We start from the raw sequence: 15,432 nt of genomic DNA, 5'->3' as shown, positions 1-15,432 counted from the left end.
GTCTGAAGACTCTGCAGGAGAAATGAGCTTTGGGCCGATCCCACCCTTTTAAGTGGACCAGACCCCGGTGAGTCCCGCCCCCTGGATGCTGAGCCAATTGTAACTCAGGAAGGGGATGGGGGCCACAGGAGGCGGAGTGAATGGAATTTTGAAGCCCGTTGTGGAGCAGAGATGACCAATCGGAGTGGAGATGCCCCCCCATTCCTTCTTAGCCACTCCCACAAGGTCCAGGCTCCACCTCCCAATTCTCCTACCCTTCCCAAAATTGTGCTGTGGCAAGGATTGGGGGAAGCCAGTGGAAAATAGTTTGAGGATGAATTAGGTCCAAGAGTTAGCTGGAAGAGGGCCAGGGCTAGCTGGCTGAGCTGGGGGGATACCCAGAGAAGGCAGCTGAAGGGGTGCAGGGTCCCTCGAGAATTAGATCTGAGATTCGAGAGGCTCTGTTCCTTGGCAGGGGCCAGGGCGTGGCCCGCTCTGGGCGCCTCTGCAGAGGGCGCAGGACCCATTAACCACAAAGCCCTGCCTCCCCCGGAAACAGGGATTGCGGCTGCTGCTCTGCTCTTCACTAGCGCTAAAGAAAGACTGGGCTGGTGTCAGGGTTGAGGCTGCCGCCCAGGCTCGGGACTCAGGCCGCAGGCTTTGGCCCTCCCGAGGGCCCTGCTGCAGATCCTCCAGGAGCCCCTGCCTAACAGCTTCTGGCCTGTCCAAGAGGGTCAGGCCTGGAAGGAGGCCCAGGGTGAGCCAGGCCATAAAAGGCTGGGGACCCCGGTCTGTGCACCCGCCTCCATTCTTTCTCCCTCTGACGCCAGGCACAACTTCTTTTCCCCATCCGTTTAGCAGGTATTTTACTGAGCACCTATTATGTGCCTGGCCCTGAGCTGGCCTCAGAGGATTCAAAGATGAAGCCCTCAGTACCTGCTCTCACGTAGCTCTCTGTTGGGGGCAGAATTTGACTGTGAACCTAATTAAGAAGTAGCACGATGCTGGCTCTGAGAGAAGTCATGAGCAAGCACTGTGGTGGGGTGGTCCAGAATGGGAAGAATGTGGGTCTTTTCTTTTTTTGGCCACCCCACATGGCATGCGGGATCTTAGTTCCCTGACCAAGGATTGAACGTGTGCCAACTGCAGTGGAAGGGCAGAGTCTTAACCACTGGACTGCCAGGGAAGTCCTAGAAGGTCGATCTTCAAGGATGGGTGAAGAAACAAGGACTGGCATTCCAGCATGGGCACAGAAATGAGACAGCACACGTCTGGGGAACCGTGAGCATCTGGGCAACTGTGAGCATCTGGGCGTGGCTGGAGTTTAGGGGGGTGCTGGGGAAAGATGGGGTTATGAGGCTGGGAGGCCAATGGTACTGGATCATGAAGGGCCTCACGGAGGGGTGTGGGCATTGTTTGATCTGAGGGTGCTGGGGAGGCCACAGAAAGTTACATGAAGATTGAGTAGTGAGGCCAGATTTAGACTGCAGGAAAAATCACTGTAGCAACAGACTTGAGGGTGGGTTCAAGGGGTGCTCACCTCACATTCAGAAACCAAGTAGGGAGAGGAGCATGGGGAGCCCTGGGTGGGTGGGGTTGGGGGCTTGCTAAGAGAGGTATCAACAGGACCTCCTTCACATCAGTGTCCCCCTTCTGAAATCACCAGCACTGAAGAGCTAAGAAGATGTGGACCACGGGTGACTCACATCTAGAGGCCCTGCCCTGAGCTCGCTGCCTCCCCATCCCCCATCTTCCTCCAGAGACTGAGGCCCACATTGGCACAGGAGGAGGGGTGAGGGCACGGGGCTGAAAGGCAGGCCCAGAGAGGTTGGGTGGCACCCCCTGTGAGCCCCTCACCCCTCCTCCTAGACCAAGCCAGCTGCCTCAGAAACCAACCAGCAAAAGTGCTTCCCTTTTTCCTCCAGGGCCTCCCTCCAAACCTCCGCATTAGGGAGGGGTGGGTGGTGCCCAGTTCCACTGCCTCTCCTCTGCGCTTGCCCTCTGAGGCCCACAGACATCCTCTCTGCCTGGACAAGGAATGAGGGTATTTCAGGAGGAGCCCTGGACCAAAGCCAGAGATGCTTCGGATGCAGTCCCTGCTGTGACGGCCATCAGGTGGGCCTGGCTGGCTACTCCCCAGTGGTGGGGCTCTTAGAGCCTCAGGAGCTGCTCCTTCATTTCCCCCACATCCTGGAAGATGGAGTTTGGCACCAGGAAGTGTATGTTGTTGGATGAGGGCTGCTTTAGTCCTCTGTGGCATTTGGCCTGCCTGATTGCCTCGGTTGGCCTGTCTGTGAATTGGGCATGAGCAGGCCTGCTCTCTTGCACAAGCTTAGCGCAAGGTAGAGTTCAGGTCTGTTGTATATCCTTAATAGATGATTCTTTTGTTCATAGAGTCTCAGAAGGTTTTTGCTGTCTTCTTTTATCTTCTTCCAGACTGAGTGCACCTTCCTGGGTCAACACTTCTGGGAGGCCACCCTCTCACCCCCACGTCATCCCTAGGTAGTCCCCCCATCCCCAGGCTCTGGTGGGGAGTCTCTACAGAGTCCAGTGTCCCCTATAAATAAGAAGGACCGTGTTTTTCTGGAGGTGGAGGGCAAGGACAAGCTGCATTAAACCCCCCACACACACAGTCTCAGGGCCTTCTGCTGGTGGCGGCACTTATCTGTCAGGCCCTGTGCCCGGCGCCTCGCTTTCATCCATTATCTCATTTCATCTTCACCTCCCTCCTGAAGCAGCCACCTGGGTCGAACTTCTGCACAGGGAAGCTGCTCTGGGGCCCTGAAGCCAAGCTGACATCAGAATCGGAGAGGAGGGGCAAGTCCTGATTTGGGGGCTACCGGGCTGTAACTCCAGCCAAGATCCTTGTCCTCCCTGAACCTGTATCCAGGCCTGGAAAGTGGGGATGTTACCCATCTGCCTGGAGGGTTATAGGAGTGAGGTGAGAGGGGCTGAAAGTCAGCTTTCTCTCCTGCACTCCTCAAAGCCAAGCCCCTCCCCACCCAGAGACTCTCCTGTGCCTCACTGCAGTGGAGGCAGCCAGCTGTCTGGAATTCCTCCATCCTGCAGGCTGGCCCTACGGGCTGGACCTTGGCTGCTGCTGTGAGAAATGAGTTGAGCTTGTCCAGACATGAGATCCAGGCCAGCATGGCTCTTCCCAGGCTGCCGGCTCCCACCCAGCCCCCAGGAAGGCTGTGGTTCCTCCAGCTGGCCGTGGTGGGGAGGGCTACCAGACCCCCTGAGGTACCCTCTGCACCCCCAGAAGGTGGGCGTGGCCAGAGCCAGCTCCAGAGCTCCTTCATTTAATAATGTGGAGACCACCCAGGGAGGGTGGCCATTTGGCCAGGGTCACACGGGGAGCTTGGGCTGCAGTGCTTTCATCTGCTGAGCCAAGGGAAGAACAGTGTGATGCTGGGATTCTTGGACCTCAGAAGTGATCTTTTCCCCCTGTTCCATGAAGGGTCGGAAAGGACTAGTGGGAGGATGCCCCCAACTTCAGATACTTTCCCAAGCAGATTGTGCTGGAGCCCACCTCCTCATTTACCTGCTCATCCTTTCTCACCTCCCTGCCTTTGCTTGCGCTGCTGCATGTGCTCAGCCAGCCGTCTCCCCAAACACAGGGGCCTCTGTCACTTTGCCTTCCCACCTAGTGTTTGTCCCTCTCTGAACACAGGCCCCAGCTTGCCTTTGGAGAATCACCACTCCTCTCATGAGGTCTAGGTGAGGTCCAGACCCTGTCCTTCATTATCCTCCAGGGCTCAGGCATGAGTCTTTATTTTTTTTTAATGGTTCTCTGGTATGTGTGTGTACGTGGGGAGGGGGGTGACATAATTATAGACTCAGAGGAAGCTAAGAGCTTTTTAAGAGCTTAGAAAATATTTGAGACTTGAAGGAAAAAAAATGTGTTGGCCCCCAAATACTAAGACTGCAGAACTGAAGTTAATAAGTGTTTACTTTGGTCAAACCTAACCCTTGCTAGTCATAAAAACTATTGCCTTTGAAAGCAATTTTGTGGGTGGAATTTTCTTCTTCAAAAGCATGTCCAAGCCTTCCTAGAGATTGGTCACTCTTACATTAGATCCCCATAGCTAAATAATGTCTAAAATGAAAGTATAAAAATCCTTGGAGATATGTATAGTACCCCCCCCATAAATATATTTAATGGGGGCTGTGGATGCATTTTAATGTTTTCTATAATGTGCTTGGGACCTGTGTATCAGGAGAGTTTGGGGCTGCAAGTAACAGAAAACTCAAGAAAAACTGCTTTAAAATTAAGAAAAATTCACATACCAAGCAGTCTGGAGCTAGGAGGTTTCCATAGCAGATTGATTCAGTGGCTCAATGAAATCATAAAAGATCTGGGTTCCTGTATGATCATGGATTATGGCCAGATAGACAGTCCTCACTCTTCTGCACAACCACAATCCACGGTTAGCCCCTGCTTTTAGGACAGACAGTGTAAACGATTTGAGATGAACTGTCTTCATACCTGGAGAAGGCAATGGCACCCCACTCCAGTATTCTTGCCTGGAAAATCCCATGGACAGAGGAGCCTGGTAGGCTGCAGTCCATGGGGTCGCTAAGAGTCGGGCACGACTGAGCGACTTCACTTTCACTTTTCACTTTCATGCATTGGAGAAGGAAATGGCAACCCACGCCAATGTTCTTGCCTGGAGAATCTCAGGGACGGGGGAGCCTGGTGGGCTGCCATCTATGGGGTCACACAGAGTCGGACACGACTGAAGCGACTTAGCAGCAGCAGCAGCAGCAGTCTTCATACCTGTAACATACTCTCAAACAAGCCAGTTTAAAAATGTCAGTATACATACAGAGCAACTAAGCAAATTGGACAAATAGAAAACAACTGGGAATGTAGATGAAGGGCATGAGTGTTCATTGTGCCATTCTTACACCTTTTCTAGGAGAAGCAATGGCACCCCACTCCAGTACTCTCGCCTGGAAAATCCCATGGACGGAGGAGCCTGGTAGGCTGCAGTCCATGGGGTCTCGAAGAGCTGGACACGACTGAGTGACTTCACTTTCACTTACACCTTTTCTGTTGGTTTGAAACTTTTATAAATTAGGGACTTTCGTGGTGGTCCAGTGGCTAAGACTCTGCACTCCCAATGCCGGGAGCCTGGGTTCTATCCCTGGTCAGGGAACTAGATCCCACGTGCCACAACTAAGAGTTCACATGCTGGACTTAAGATCCTGCATGCCGCAAGTAAGAGCTGGTGCAGTCAAAACATAAAAGATAAATAACTGAGGGAGTGTGACATAGTAAGAAATGTGTATCTGGTTTATGACCCTGGTTCCTGACATAGAGCTTCTAAATCCTGTGGAATTTCCTGAGTGATAGGAGCATTTTTTGTTCTGATGAGGTAACTCTTGGTGGGCACTTGGATGGCTTCAAGGTGGGGGCTGGTCACCAGAAAGATCAAGCAGTGATCAGAAGCTTGGAACTTTCGGCTCTGCCACCCATCTTCCAAGAAGGGGAGAGGAGCTAGAGACTAATGATCTATCATGCCAACGTGATAAACCCCCTCCATTGGAATCCCCAAGCTACACAGTTTGGAGATCACCCAGGTTGGTGAACACGCCCACATGTTGGCAGGGTGGCACAGCCTAAGCCCACTGGGACAGCAACTCTTCTCTTAGTACCCTCCAGGGCCTCGCCCTGTGTATGTCTTCATCTTGCTGTTCACCGGTATGCTTTGTCGTATCCTTTGTTGTAGAATAAACCCATAATCATAGTTTCCCTGAGTTTTGTGAACCGTTGTAACAAATGATCAAACCTGAGAAGGGGGTTGTGGGAACCTCTGATTTATAGCCAGTGGATCAGAGTACAGGTAACGACCTGGCATTTGGGCCTGGCACTGAAGTAGGGGAAAGTCTAGGGGGGCTGAGCCCTTAACCTGTGGGGTCTGCACTGACTCCAGGTAGTGTCAAAATTGAATTAGGTTGTAGGACACCCAGGTGGTATTCGCAGAAAACTGGAGAATTGCTTGATGTAGAAACCTCGCACATTTTGGTGTCAGAAGTACTGTATCCTGTGGGTAAACAGTTTCCCCTTTCAGTGTGTGTCAGAGAAGTGGGATTTGCTACAAAGGCCCTGGCTCATAGAAATGTGTGGGTTGAAAAGAGAAAGTATGAAAGGGCAGGGGTGAGGAACCTTTGAGTCCTAGGTGGTCACGTGGTCACCCATGGTCGAGCAGCAGTGCTGCATTGCCTCTAAAGGTAGACCTAGGAGAATTCTCTGGTGCTGCAGTGGTTAGGACGCAGAATTTCATGGCCCAGGGCCTGGGTTCAGTCCCTGACTGAGTAACTAAGGTCCTGCCAGCCACGCAGCTTGGCAAAAAGCAAAAAAATTATGTGCATTCTGAAAAAAAATTTAATTAAATAAAGGTAAATGTTACCAGTGGAATTTAGACATGGCTCCAAGTCCTGGGGAGTTGGCTAAATGGATGCATAAGGAATTGCGAAAAAAGTAAAATTTACAGACCTGTAGTTATGATTATCTGTAATAGATAAAATGAAATCAAAAGGGAGTGCTCTGTGGGACTCTGATGCTAGACTAAGCTCAGATTTATTTCAGCAAGTCTAAGCTTTGGCCCCTAACTCAAAGCCACTCCCAGAGGGAAAAATTATGGCAGGAACAACAGAAAGTACCTCTCAGGTTTCTGTTCACCAAGAAAGTAGTCAACAGGCAGGGGTGGGGGTGGGGTGAGGCAAAACTAGGAACCTATTGAAATCAGGAGGTATAATGTGAAGGAGTTGTTTCGTCAATTGGTGTCATCGGTTGCCTGAAATATTAGCTAGAAATCTAGTGAAGACCATATGGTATTCATTGTGCTGTTCTTAGACTTTTTCTGATGGTTTGCAACTTTTAGAGGTCTAGGGAAAATACCCCCAAGTGCTTCCCATTTTTCTGAAGCAGAGTCACAGAACAGAGAAATATACCAGGCCATGCCTTGTGATCACATAATGGCTGCAACCACTTCCACATCCAAAGCCCATAAGAGTGACAGGATGAGAGAGATGCACCTGGAGGGTGTTGGACCACTTCATGGGGCAGCCAATAAACTCCTTTATGCCTTAACCAAAAGTCACCAGAAAAGCACATTTGCTCCTACCTCCTGATGCAGCCAGACTCAGTCAAGCACTCCATCTTCCCAAGAACCACACTGAAGAGAATTTTCCAGACCTCGGAGTCCCATCCCTCACTTTACAGATGAGGAAACAGGCTGAGCAGGCAGGGGCTTGTGCAAGCTCAAGTGACAAGTGCATCAGTGAGTCAGGCCTGCCCATCAACCAGCTTCCAGCTGGGCACCTGCTCTGCAGGAGGCCCTGGGGAAGCTCGAGGCCAGCAGGGCAGTCACAGCAGCAGCCCAGGTGTGAAGGATGCCTGAAATCCAGTGGAGGGGTGGGCACTGTATCTCTCCTGAGCTCCTGGAGGAGGGCGAGGACCTGTCTCCCCCTTCAGTCTCTACAAAGCGGGGCTGCAGCCTCCCAGAGTCAACACAAGTTTCGGCCCCACTCAGGGGGTCACACTTTCTAGGTGTGTGCCCTTGTGTAAGCTAACATCACCTTTTTGATCCTCGTTCCGCAAGGAGTAAAGGGGAATGAGTAATGCAAGCTTGCTGGATTTCCTGAAGGACTGAAACATATTATTATATAAAGACTCAGTGAGGAGGACCCTCCCTGGTGGTCCAGTGGTTAAGACTCTGCACTTCCAGTGCAGGGGGCGGAAGTTCAACCCCTGGTTGGGGAACTAGATTCCACATGCTATGTGGCATGGCCAAAAATGTTTTTAAAAAAAGACTCGGTGAGGCATAAAGTGCTATTAAGCTAAGGTACCACTCTACACAGAGAACACGCTGGAACTGGGGTGGATCATTTCACAGAGGGAATGGGCCAGTTTTGGGGAGAACAGGCTCAGGCAGGGGCTCTTGCCCCCACCCCACCCTGGACACAGACTTGAACCCACACAGACACTCCTACTCGCACTTTATTAAGTACGGGAGGACCAGTTACAACAGGGGTGGAGGTGGCGGGGGAAGGCTCAGCCCCCACCCCCACCATCAGTGGCACACGATAATAAATAACTGGGGTGGGCACGGGAGAGGTGGCACAGCAAACACTGATAGCAAGGCGGGGGCACAAAAGCCCCACTCCCAAGCTGTGGCCACCATCAGCACTGGTCTGATACCATGATCAGGGAGGGGTGGGGCCCTCACTACAGAAGCCTCCAGAGTCACTAAAGGCCCCCTTTGTGGAGGAGCGGTGTCTTCAGCACTTGGACCCTTATTTATGAACAGAAATCTGGACCCCTGGCTGGTCCAGTCAGACCCAGATAGTCGAGAGGCCACTGTCTCTCAGACTTCTAGATTGTTCTATTTAGGATCCAAGAGACTAATGGCTCATTACTAGCTGGGGTCCTGATTGGTCTACCCAGGACCTAGGAACTGAGAAGGTCACTGTCACTTAGGCTCCCAACTGGTCCACTCAGGACCCAACAGCAATGCATCACTATCACTTAGCCTTCTGATTGGTCCATTCAGGGCTCAGGGCAATAATGATTCCTGGTTACCTAGACCTCTGATTGGTCAACAGGCACCCCACGCCAGGACCCAGGAAAAGCTCTAGCGGCCCCAGGGCGGAAGTGCTCAGGGTTGGGGAGATCACAAGGCAGCAGGGCCCAGACTGAAACAAGGGGAGGTCACAGGGCAGGATATAAGGCTACCTGGCTGGGTCAGGCCGGGGTGAACCAGTAAGAGGGGAGGGGGCAGCTTCTGGGATAGCAAAGAGTGCCCAGCCACTGCTGGGAGTGGGTGTGGGGACCTTGACTCCTTCCCTGGGTTCCAGTCCCACCCGGGTAGAAACTGGGGTGCGGGAGCCGGTAGCCCTTAATGCAGCTCTTGGCCCATCACCTCCACCTACGGGAACAGGCTAAGGGAGGGTTGTGGCTGCGCTTGCATCAGTGGGTCAGTCCTCCAACCCCTCCATCAAGTCCGCGATGCTCTCCACGTAGTAATGGGGCACGAGGTCGTGCTGGCCGGCCGCCAGGTAGGCCTGGGCCTCCTCCAGGCTGGAGACGCCCGTGAGCGTGAGCACGGTGGTCATACCACAGCGGTGGCCGAAGAGGATGTCAGTCTCCAGGCGGTCGCCCACCATCAGCGTGCGGCCGGGGTCCACGCTGAAGTGCTCTGTGATGCACTCGAACATGTAGGGGCTGGGCTTGCCCACCACCAGGGCCTGGCGGCCCGAGGCTGTCTCCACAGCAGCAGCCAAGCTCCCGGTGCCTGCAGGGACATGGACACTTGGTCAGTGCGGGAGGCAGCGGGGAAGGCATCCATCCAGGCCTGGGAACTGGAATCCTCAGAGGCAGCTTGGCACAGGGGTTAAATCAGGCTGAAATGAGTGAAAAGGCCGCCTGCTTCCCAGTCTTAGTGTGGGCCTTAAGGGCATAGATTCTGCAACCAGCTGCCTGCATTCACATTCCGTCTCCACTTTTCTTGGGCAAGCTATTAACCTCCCTGTGCCTCAGTTTTCCCATCTCGAATATGGAGCCACTGCACATAACCAGGCCTGGCTCAGTCAGTCCTGCCTGTGGTTCACCATTTCACCCTGGCAGCCGTACATCTCTGGGCAAGCCAATCTCTCTGAGTTTCCTTGGACTCACTGGAAAGGGGGGTCCAAGTGATGCCTGCCTTCAAAGAGGCGCTGTGGGCACCACAGGGGCAAGTGCTTTGGAAATGGAAAAGCACGTAACCAACAGCAGTTGTGGTTATTGCGACAAGAATGTGTTCTGTCGGAAACTGGCACCAGCTCTTTTGGAACACAGCAGGGCACAGAAATGTTTGCACCTCTGACCCAGTCTGCCTCCGCTGGGAGTGATCACAAGGCGAGAATTCAAACTGGAGACAAAAGCTACATGCTTGAAGATGTCCGTGGCTGCAGTAACTATAATAAGCAGAATTGTGGAATGCACCCAAGTATTGAACAATAGGAGGGCTGTTGAGAAAAGGACGGTTCTGATTCTCAGCCCAGTACCATCCTGCCCCATACAATGAGTCCACTGTGCCCGTCCCATCGGTATGTCTTTGTGCCAGAATGTTCTACCTTCACACTAATGTCCTTGAACAGATGATGATGATAATCACAATTTACTAAGCACATTCTAAAGTGCCAGGGGTTGTGCGGGAGCTCGTGAATACCCATTTTACAGACGATGTTCAGTGTTGTTAAGTAACTTGTCCAGGGTTGCACAGCTTAGGAAGTGGCAGATAAAGGATATGCATTCAAGTAAGTCTGACTCAGACACACGAGGGCCGGCCTGTACTGGCTCCAGAGTGCTGAATGTTTCCTTTTCAGGAATTCTGTGAGCTGGTAGTTAAACAAAGCCACTGTTTAAAGTCAACTCATATGAACTTAAATAAAATGTTTAAAACAAAGGTAATAAATTCTCAAAACTCATCGCTGCCTAATTATTTTACCATTATCTATGCTCTTGAGGTTATTTATATCTGCAATGATGGAAATATTACAGAATGGTGTGTACTTACTTTCCTTCCCAAGCCCACGATGGGAAGTGACCTCATGTTGGTAGGCTGAAATCGGCCACCAGGGAGAGTACTACCACCACAGAAACTGGCAAAAGTGTAAATCAAGGCTCTTCCGGTTCTTAAAGATTTATCAGTATACCACTGGTCTGACTCCAAACACTCCGGGCCTCCTGTCTCCCTTCTCACAATGAATGACATTCAACATGATTAAGCCAAAGGCACAGAAGGTGCACAAACAGCAAGTGTCTTCAGCCTTGCAGCCCCGAGATGAGGAGGAGGAACTTCCCTGGGATCAAGGCAGAGCCGGCCCAGAGTGACCCAGTGGGGCAGGTCTCCCTGACTTCTGACCTAGAACTTGCCCACTCGGTTTCCTAAGAACTGAGTCAGAAGGAAAAGCCATTTACCCTTTGTTTAGGAATTCCTTCCAGAATGGAAAGGGCTCAACTGAGTCATCCCAAAGGGATTGTCTCGGCTCCAGGACCATCGCTCTGTCAGCGTCTTCCTTTCCTACCAGGTCTGAGCCTATCACTCTTGGCCCCTCGTGTCCCACCTCACTCAGCCAGTATTACTGAGGCCCAACTATGTGCCAGGCACCAGGGATAGAGCAGTGAAGGAAACTGAGATCGTATTCTGGGGGAGCAAACATCCCAGCAGGGGAGTCTGAACGCAACTCTGCCCTCAGACCTTCATATCCCAGTTTTCTCCACATCCTGTCATCCAAGAGTCCTGAATATTCTGCTGGTGACGTATTCCTAAGACAGCAGGCCTTTCTATTTGCCGACTCAAGTGACTGCCACGTGGTAACAAGATAAACACACAATTAAGCAGACCCATAGGGATGGGAGGGGAACTGGGGTGAAATTCACATTATTTCAGATTTTATGCATACTGGGGTCTTTACTTAAAATGTTATTCCTCTTACAAAGCTGCACGATTCAAACAGGACAGCAGTGGTGTATTTGCTGAGCTCTGTCTCCCCCTCTTGGCTGTGGGAATGACCAGCAGAGCTGGTGGGCAAAGCCAAGTGGGTGCTGAGATTCAAGGGGCACACCTGGGCAGGGCCTGGTCTCTACCCAGCAGCTCCACTCCATCTCTCCTGAGCCCTTGGGCGAGCTTCGGAACCCACAGCCTTCACCTGAGCTGTGAGGCTTCTGGAGAAACTCACTTTTCACAGCACGGCCTCAGGCAGGCAGGAGCCACTGGCAGCTGGGAGCCCTGAGCAGCGCTTTCCCCTTGGATTTATGGGGACACTGAAGTGGTCATGCAGCAAGTAGGTCTGCGGCAAAGCCAAGATAGGCCTAGAACTATTAAGATTCCCAGCTTGGAACTGATTCTGCCATGGCCCAAGCCCTGTTCCATTCCTGAGAGCCCTGTCCTGCAAGATGCCTCCTCCAGGAAGCCTTCCCAGGTCTCCTCAGCTCTAGGCCCTCCCTGTCACCCATCATAATACTCTGTCTACTCCATCAGTTTCACCCTGCCCTCCTAGGATCTGGAATCAATACAGTCAGTGGCCAGCAGGGAGAAAGTGATGGAGATCTGTCCCTCCCTCAGCCGACTGACGGGTTGTCCCTGCTGTCGGTTAGCCTTTGCTACCCTCTGCTCTTGTCTAATGCGAACCCTCCAAGATATAGGAGCCTCCTTTGCTCCTGCCTCCTCTGCAGATGTGAAATTCCTAAATGACAGCAGCAAAGAGTGCCCTGGATGGCAGGGGTGGGGTTTAGAGGCTGGGGATAAGGTGGTCTCAAGTGCCAAGTTCAGGTCTTCTTGCTTTTGGGTAGCTCATGTCCCTTCTCTTAGCCTCAGTTGCTTTAACTTGGAAATGGAACAATAACTTCCATCTCCAGAATAATTCTGAAACTAAATAACACACCAAGGTGCTTCATAAAGCTCTGTAACAGGAGAGGGCTCAGATACAATTTACATCATCTGAGCACCTATTACAGAGCAAGCACTTGCCCTGATCACTCTCTCCTCAGCGAAACTTAAACTGACATGGTTAGTATTCCCATTTTACCCCCAGGGAGGAGATGCTCCACGGTTATGTAATTTAACAAGATTACAGAGCCCTGCAGCTGGAACTCAGGTCAAACTCCATCCACCGCCCGTTCTCTCCGCACACCTGCCTTCAATCTGCCGCCAGAAACGCCTGTTCCAACCCTCGGGGCAGGGGAGCAGGCTTTGTCCCCAACTCTCCCACCTCACTCCGATGGCGGGTGGGGAAAATGACAGGAGTCATGCAGGCTGGTTCAGGAAGGCTAGGGTTGGGAGTCAGGGCCCTGGATTGCACCTGTGACTCCCCGAGCCACAATGTCCTCATCTGTCCAACCGGACCCTACTTCTGCCCCTCACAGGGTGGCAGCTGCAAGAAAGCTGCAAGAAATACCAGATGTCGCCATGAAGACATGCTGGGCTGTTGCTGGGTGGGAACCGCCCGTACATCCCTCCAGTACCCCTCCTATCGCCTGGAGACGCCCCTTCCCCAGCCTTCACCCCCAGGCATGGAGCTGAAAGCGCAGGCCGCCCCCCCCCCCCTCCCGCCAGCTGTTTCCCCGCGCTCACCGGGGGTCCGGCTGCCGTCGCTGAGAGGGTGCCACGGGTCGCGGTCGGTGGCTACCAGCAGGCAGTCGGGGTCGCGCAAGTGCGCGCAGGCCTCGCTCAGCTTGGCGAAGGAGAAGTGCTCGTCGTAGCCCACAAGCACGGCGCGCACGCGCGGGGCCGCGCCCGGGTCCTCGCTGGGGTCCCCCGCCAGGCGCAGCCCGGCGGCGCGCAGCTCGGCCCGCAGCCCTTCACCGCCCAGCACGAACACCGCGCCCTGAGTGTCCGGAGGTCCGAGCAGGCGCTGGCGCAGCAAGCGCGCGGCGCACAGCGCGGAGCTGAAGAGCTGCTCGGAGCGCAGCCCCCCGAAGCCAAGTCGCGCGAAGCGGAGGGCCAGCTCGGGCCGCGCGCGCCGGCTGTTGTTGCTCACGAAGAGCGTCGCCTTGCCAGCCTGAGCCAGTCTCTCCAGGAGCTCGGGGGCGCCCGGCACTGCGCGCTCGCCGTTCCACAGCACCCCGTCGCAGTCGAACAGGACCCCCTGCGCCCGGCCCACCACGTCGCGCAGGGCCGCGCCGCGCAGCCGCTCGCAGCGCGCCATGCAGCCGGCTGGCTGCCCGCACACCGGAGCCGCGCCGCTCTCTTCCCGCGGGCACAGCGCGCTCGCCCGCAGAAGGCCTGTCGCGGGCAGCGACCAATCGGCGCGCCTGAAGGGCTAGGGGGCGGGGCCACGGCCTGACCTGCAGCCAATGGGAGGGAGAGTCTCGGAGAGGAGCGGCGGCGGGGCTGGGAGCTACAGGAGCCTGGCGAAAAGGGTAGAATCTCGAGCTCCACCAAGGGAAGGGGGACCAATGAAGACCTAGCCTGGTCCTTTGTCCCGCCTCTCAGCTCCTCTGGACCAGTAGCCGCAGAGCTTCAGCGGCCTGCCGGGAGAGGGACTGACCTTTTTGACCAATAAGGAGTTACGAATGGAACAACAAGGCCCGTTCCTCGTTCCCCAGCCAATCACAAACTTAAGACAGATGGTTGCTAGGAGGAAAACAAATATTAAAGGAGATGTTATCTTTGGGTCAAATCTCACTGCCTTCCTAACCCTAGACACTCCAGTTTCGAGCGGAGTCCTGGGAAGAAGTTCTGGGATGCAGTGTGGTTGTGACTGGGGAGAGAGGCACAGGGTGTCCCCTGAGACGCTGGAGCCCTTGGCCTGGACCAGTGGTTTTCCACCCTGTCTGCGCAGTAGAGTTCCCAAGGAGACAGATTTTTAAAATTATATAATTTATATACAGTAAGATGTGTGGATCTTAAGTGTATACTTCGATAAACGTTTTTTAAAACGTGTGATAGGACCCCAGAAATTCTGATTTTAATTCCTTTGGGTGAGTCCTGACTTTTTTGATTTGTTTTTTAATCACCCAGGGATTCTACTGTGAGGCCAGAATGTAGAGACACTGGGCTAGAGGCAGCTTGGTGCCTACTTGGTGAGGCATGTGTCCCAAATCTAAGGTTGTCTGCCAACCTCTGAGAAGACTCTGAAGACTGGTCTGACCCCCAGGAGCAACTGGAGCTTCAGAGACCTGAGAAAAGGCACACCCTCGGCCTCTGGGGCTTATATTTTCTGCTTCTCATTGCCCTGGGCTTTTGCTCCTGACCTTTTTTTTTTCCCCCGTCACACAGCTTGCAGGATCTTAGTTCCCCGACCAGGGATTGAACCTGCACCCTTGGCAGTGAAATAGGAGTCCTAACCACTGGACCAGGAAACTCCCATGATACATGATTCTGTCAGTTCTCCTGCCCTTCCCCAGGAGCTCCCTGGGCCTAGGGCTGAGTGGGGACCTCGCTCAGAGTCTGGTACAGAGTATGGTCAGAGAATGTTTGAAGACAGTTCATCCTTGCTCCCCGGGGAGCCTTCCCTGGGAACAGAGACCACAGGTGGGGGAACACAGCGACAGCAGCCATCACTCACACTGCCCTTGCACACTTACTTCTGTGTGCAAGGGCAGTGCTTTGGTCTTTACAAGTGTCTCATTTCATCCTCACAACAACATTTCCGTGGTGAAAGCTGTTAAAGTGATTTCACATTTGAAGAAAAGGAAACTCCAATTGCTCAGGATGTGAGGGACAGACTCTGGAATCAAGCAGATGTGGGCCAGGTCCATGTCTCACTCGCCATGTGACCTTGGTCACTTTCTGAGTTTCAGTCTCCTCACCTGTAAGAGGTAATGGGATTTACTTCCCTGAAAGAGGATTAAATGGAACTCATGCATAGAAAAGTACAACGTGTAGCAAAGAGTAAGCGCTAAAAATGTTGGCTGTTACTATTTCAGATAAGACAAAAAAAAAAAAGGCAAAGAATAAG

The 15,432-nt window shown here is 53.1% G+C and overlaps 1 protein-coding gene across 1 annotated transcript; it reads right to left on the bottom strand.

Annotated features, from left to right (window-relative positions):
• Positions 1 to 7,974: 7,974 nt before the first annotated feature.
• Positions 7,975 to 13,745, bottom strand: PDXP (pyridoxal phosphatase). The gene is given in 2 exon segments (NM_001035035.2): positions 7,975 to 9,281; positions 13,104 to 13,745. Coding segments are annotated over 2 exon segments (891 nt in total). The 5' UTR covers positions 13,678 to 13,745; the 3' UTR covers positions 7,975 to 8,964.
• Positions 13,746 to 15,432: the final 1,687 nt, after the last annotated feature.

Source organism: Bos taurus, chromosome 5 (genome assembly GCF_002263795.3).
Source record: "Bos taurus isolate L1 Dominette 01449 registration number 42190680 breed Hereford chromosome 5, ARS-UCD2.0, whole genome shotgun sequence".
Lineage (NCBI taxonomy): Eukaryota > Metazoa > Chordata > Mammalia > Artiodactyla > Bovidae > Bos > Bos taurus.
Note: the sequence above shows the minus strand (reverse complement) of the source record. Positions and strands in the feature narration are given on the sequence as shown.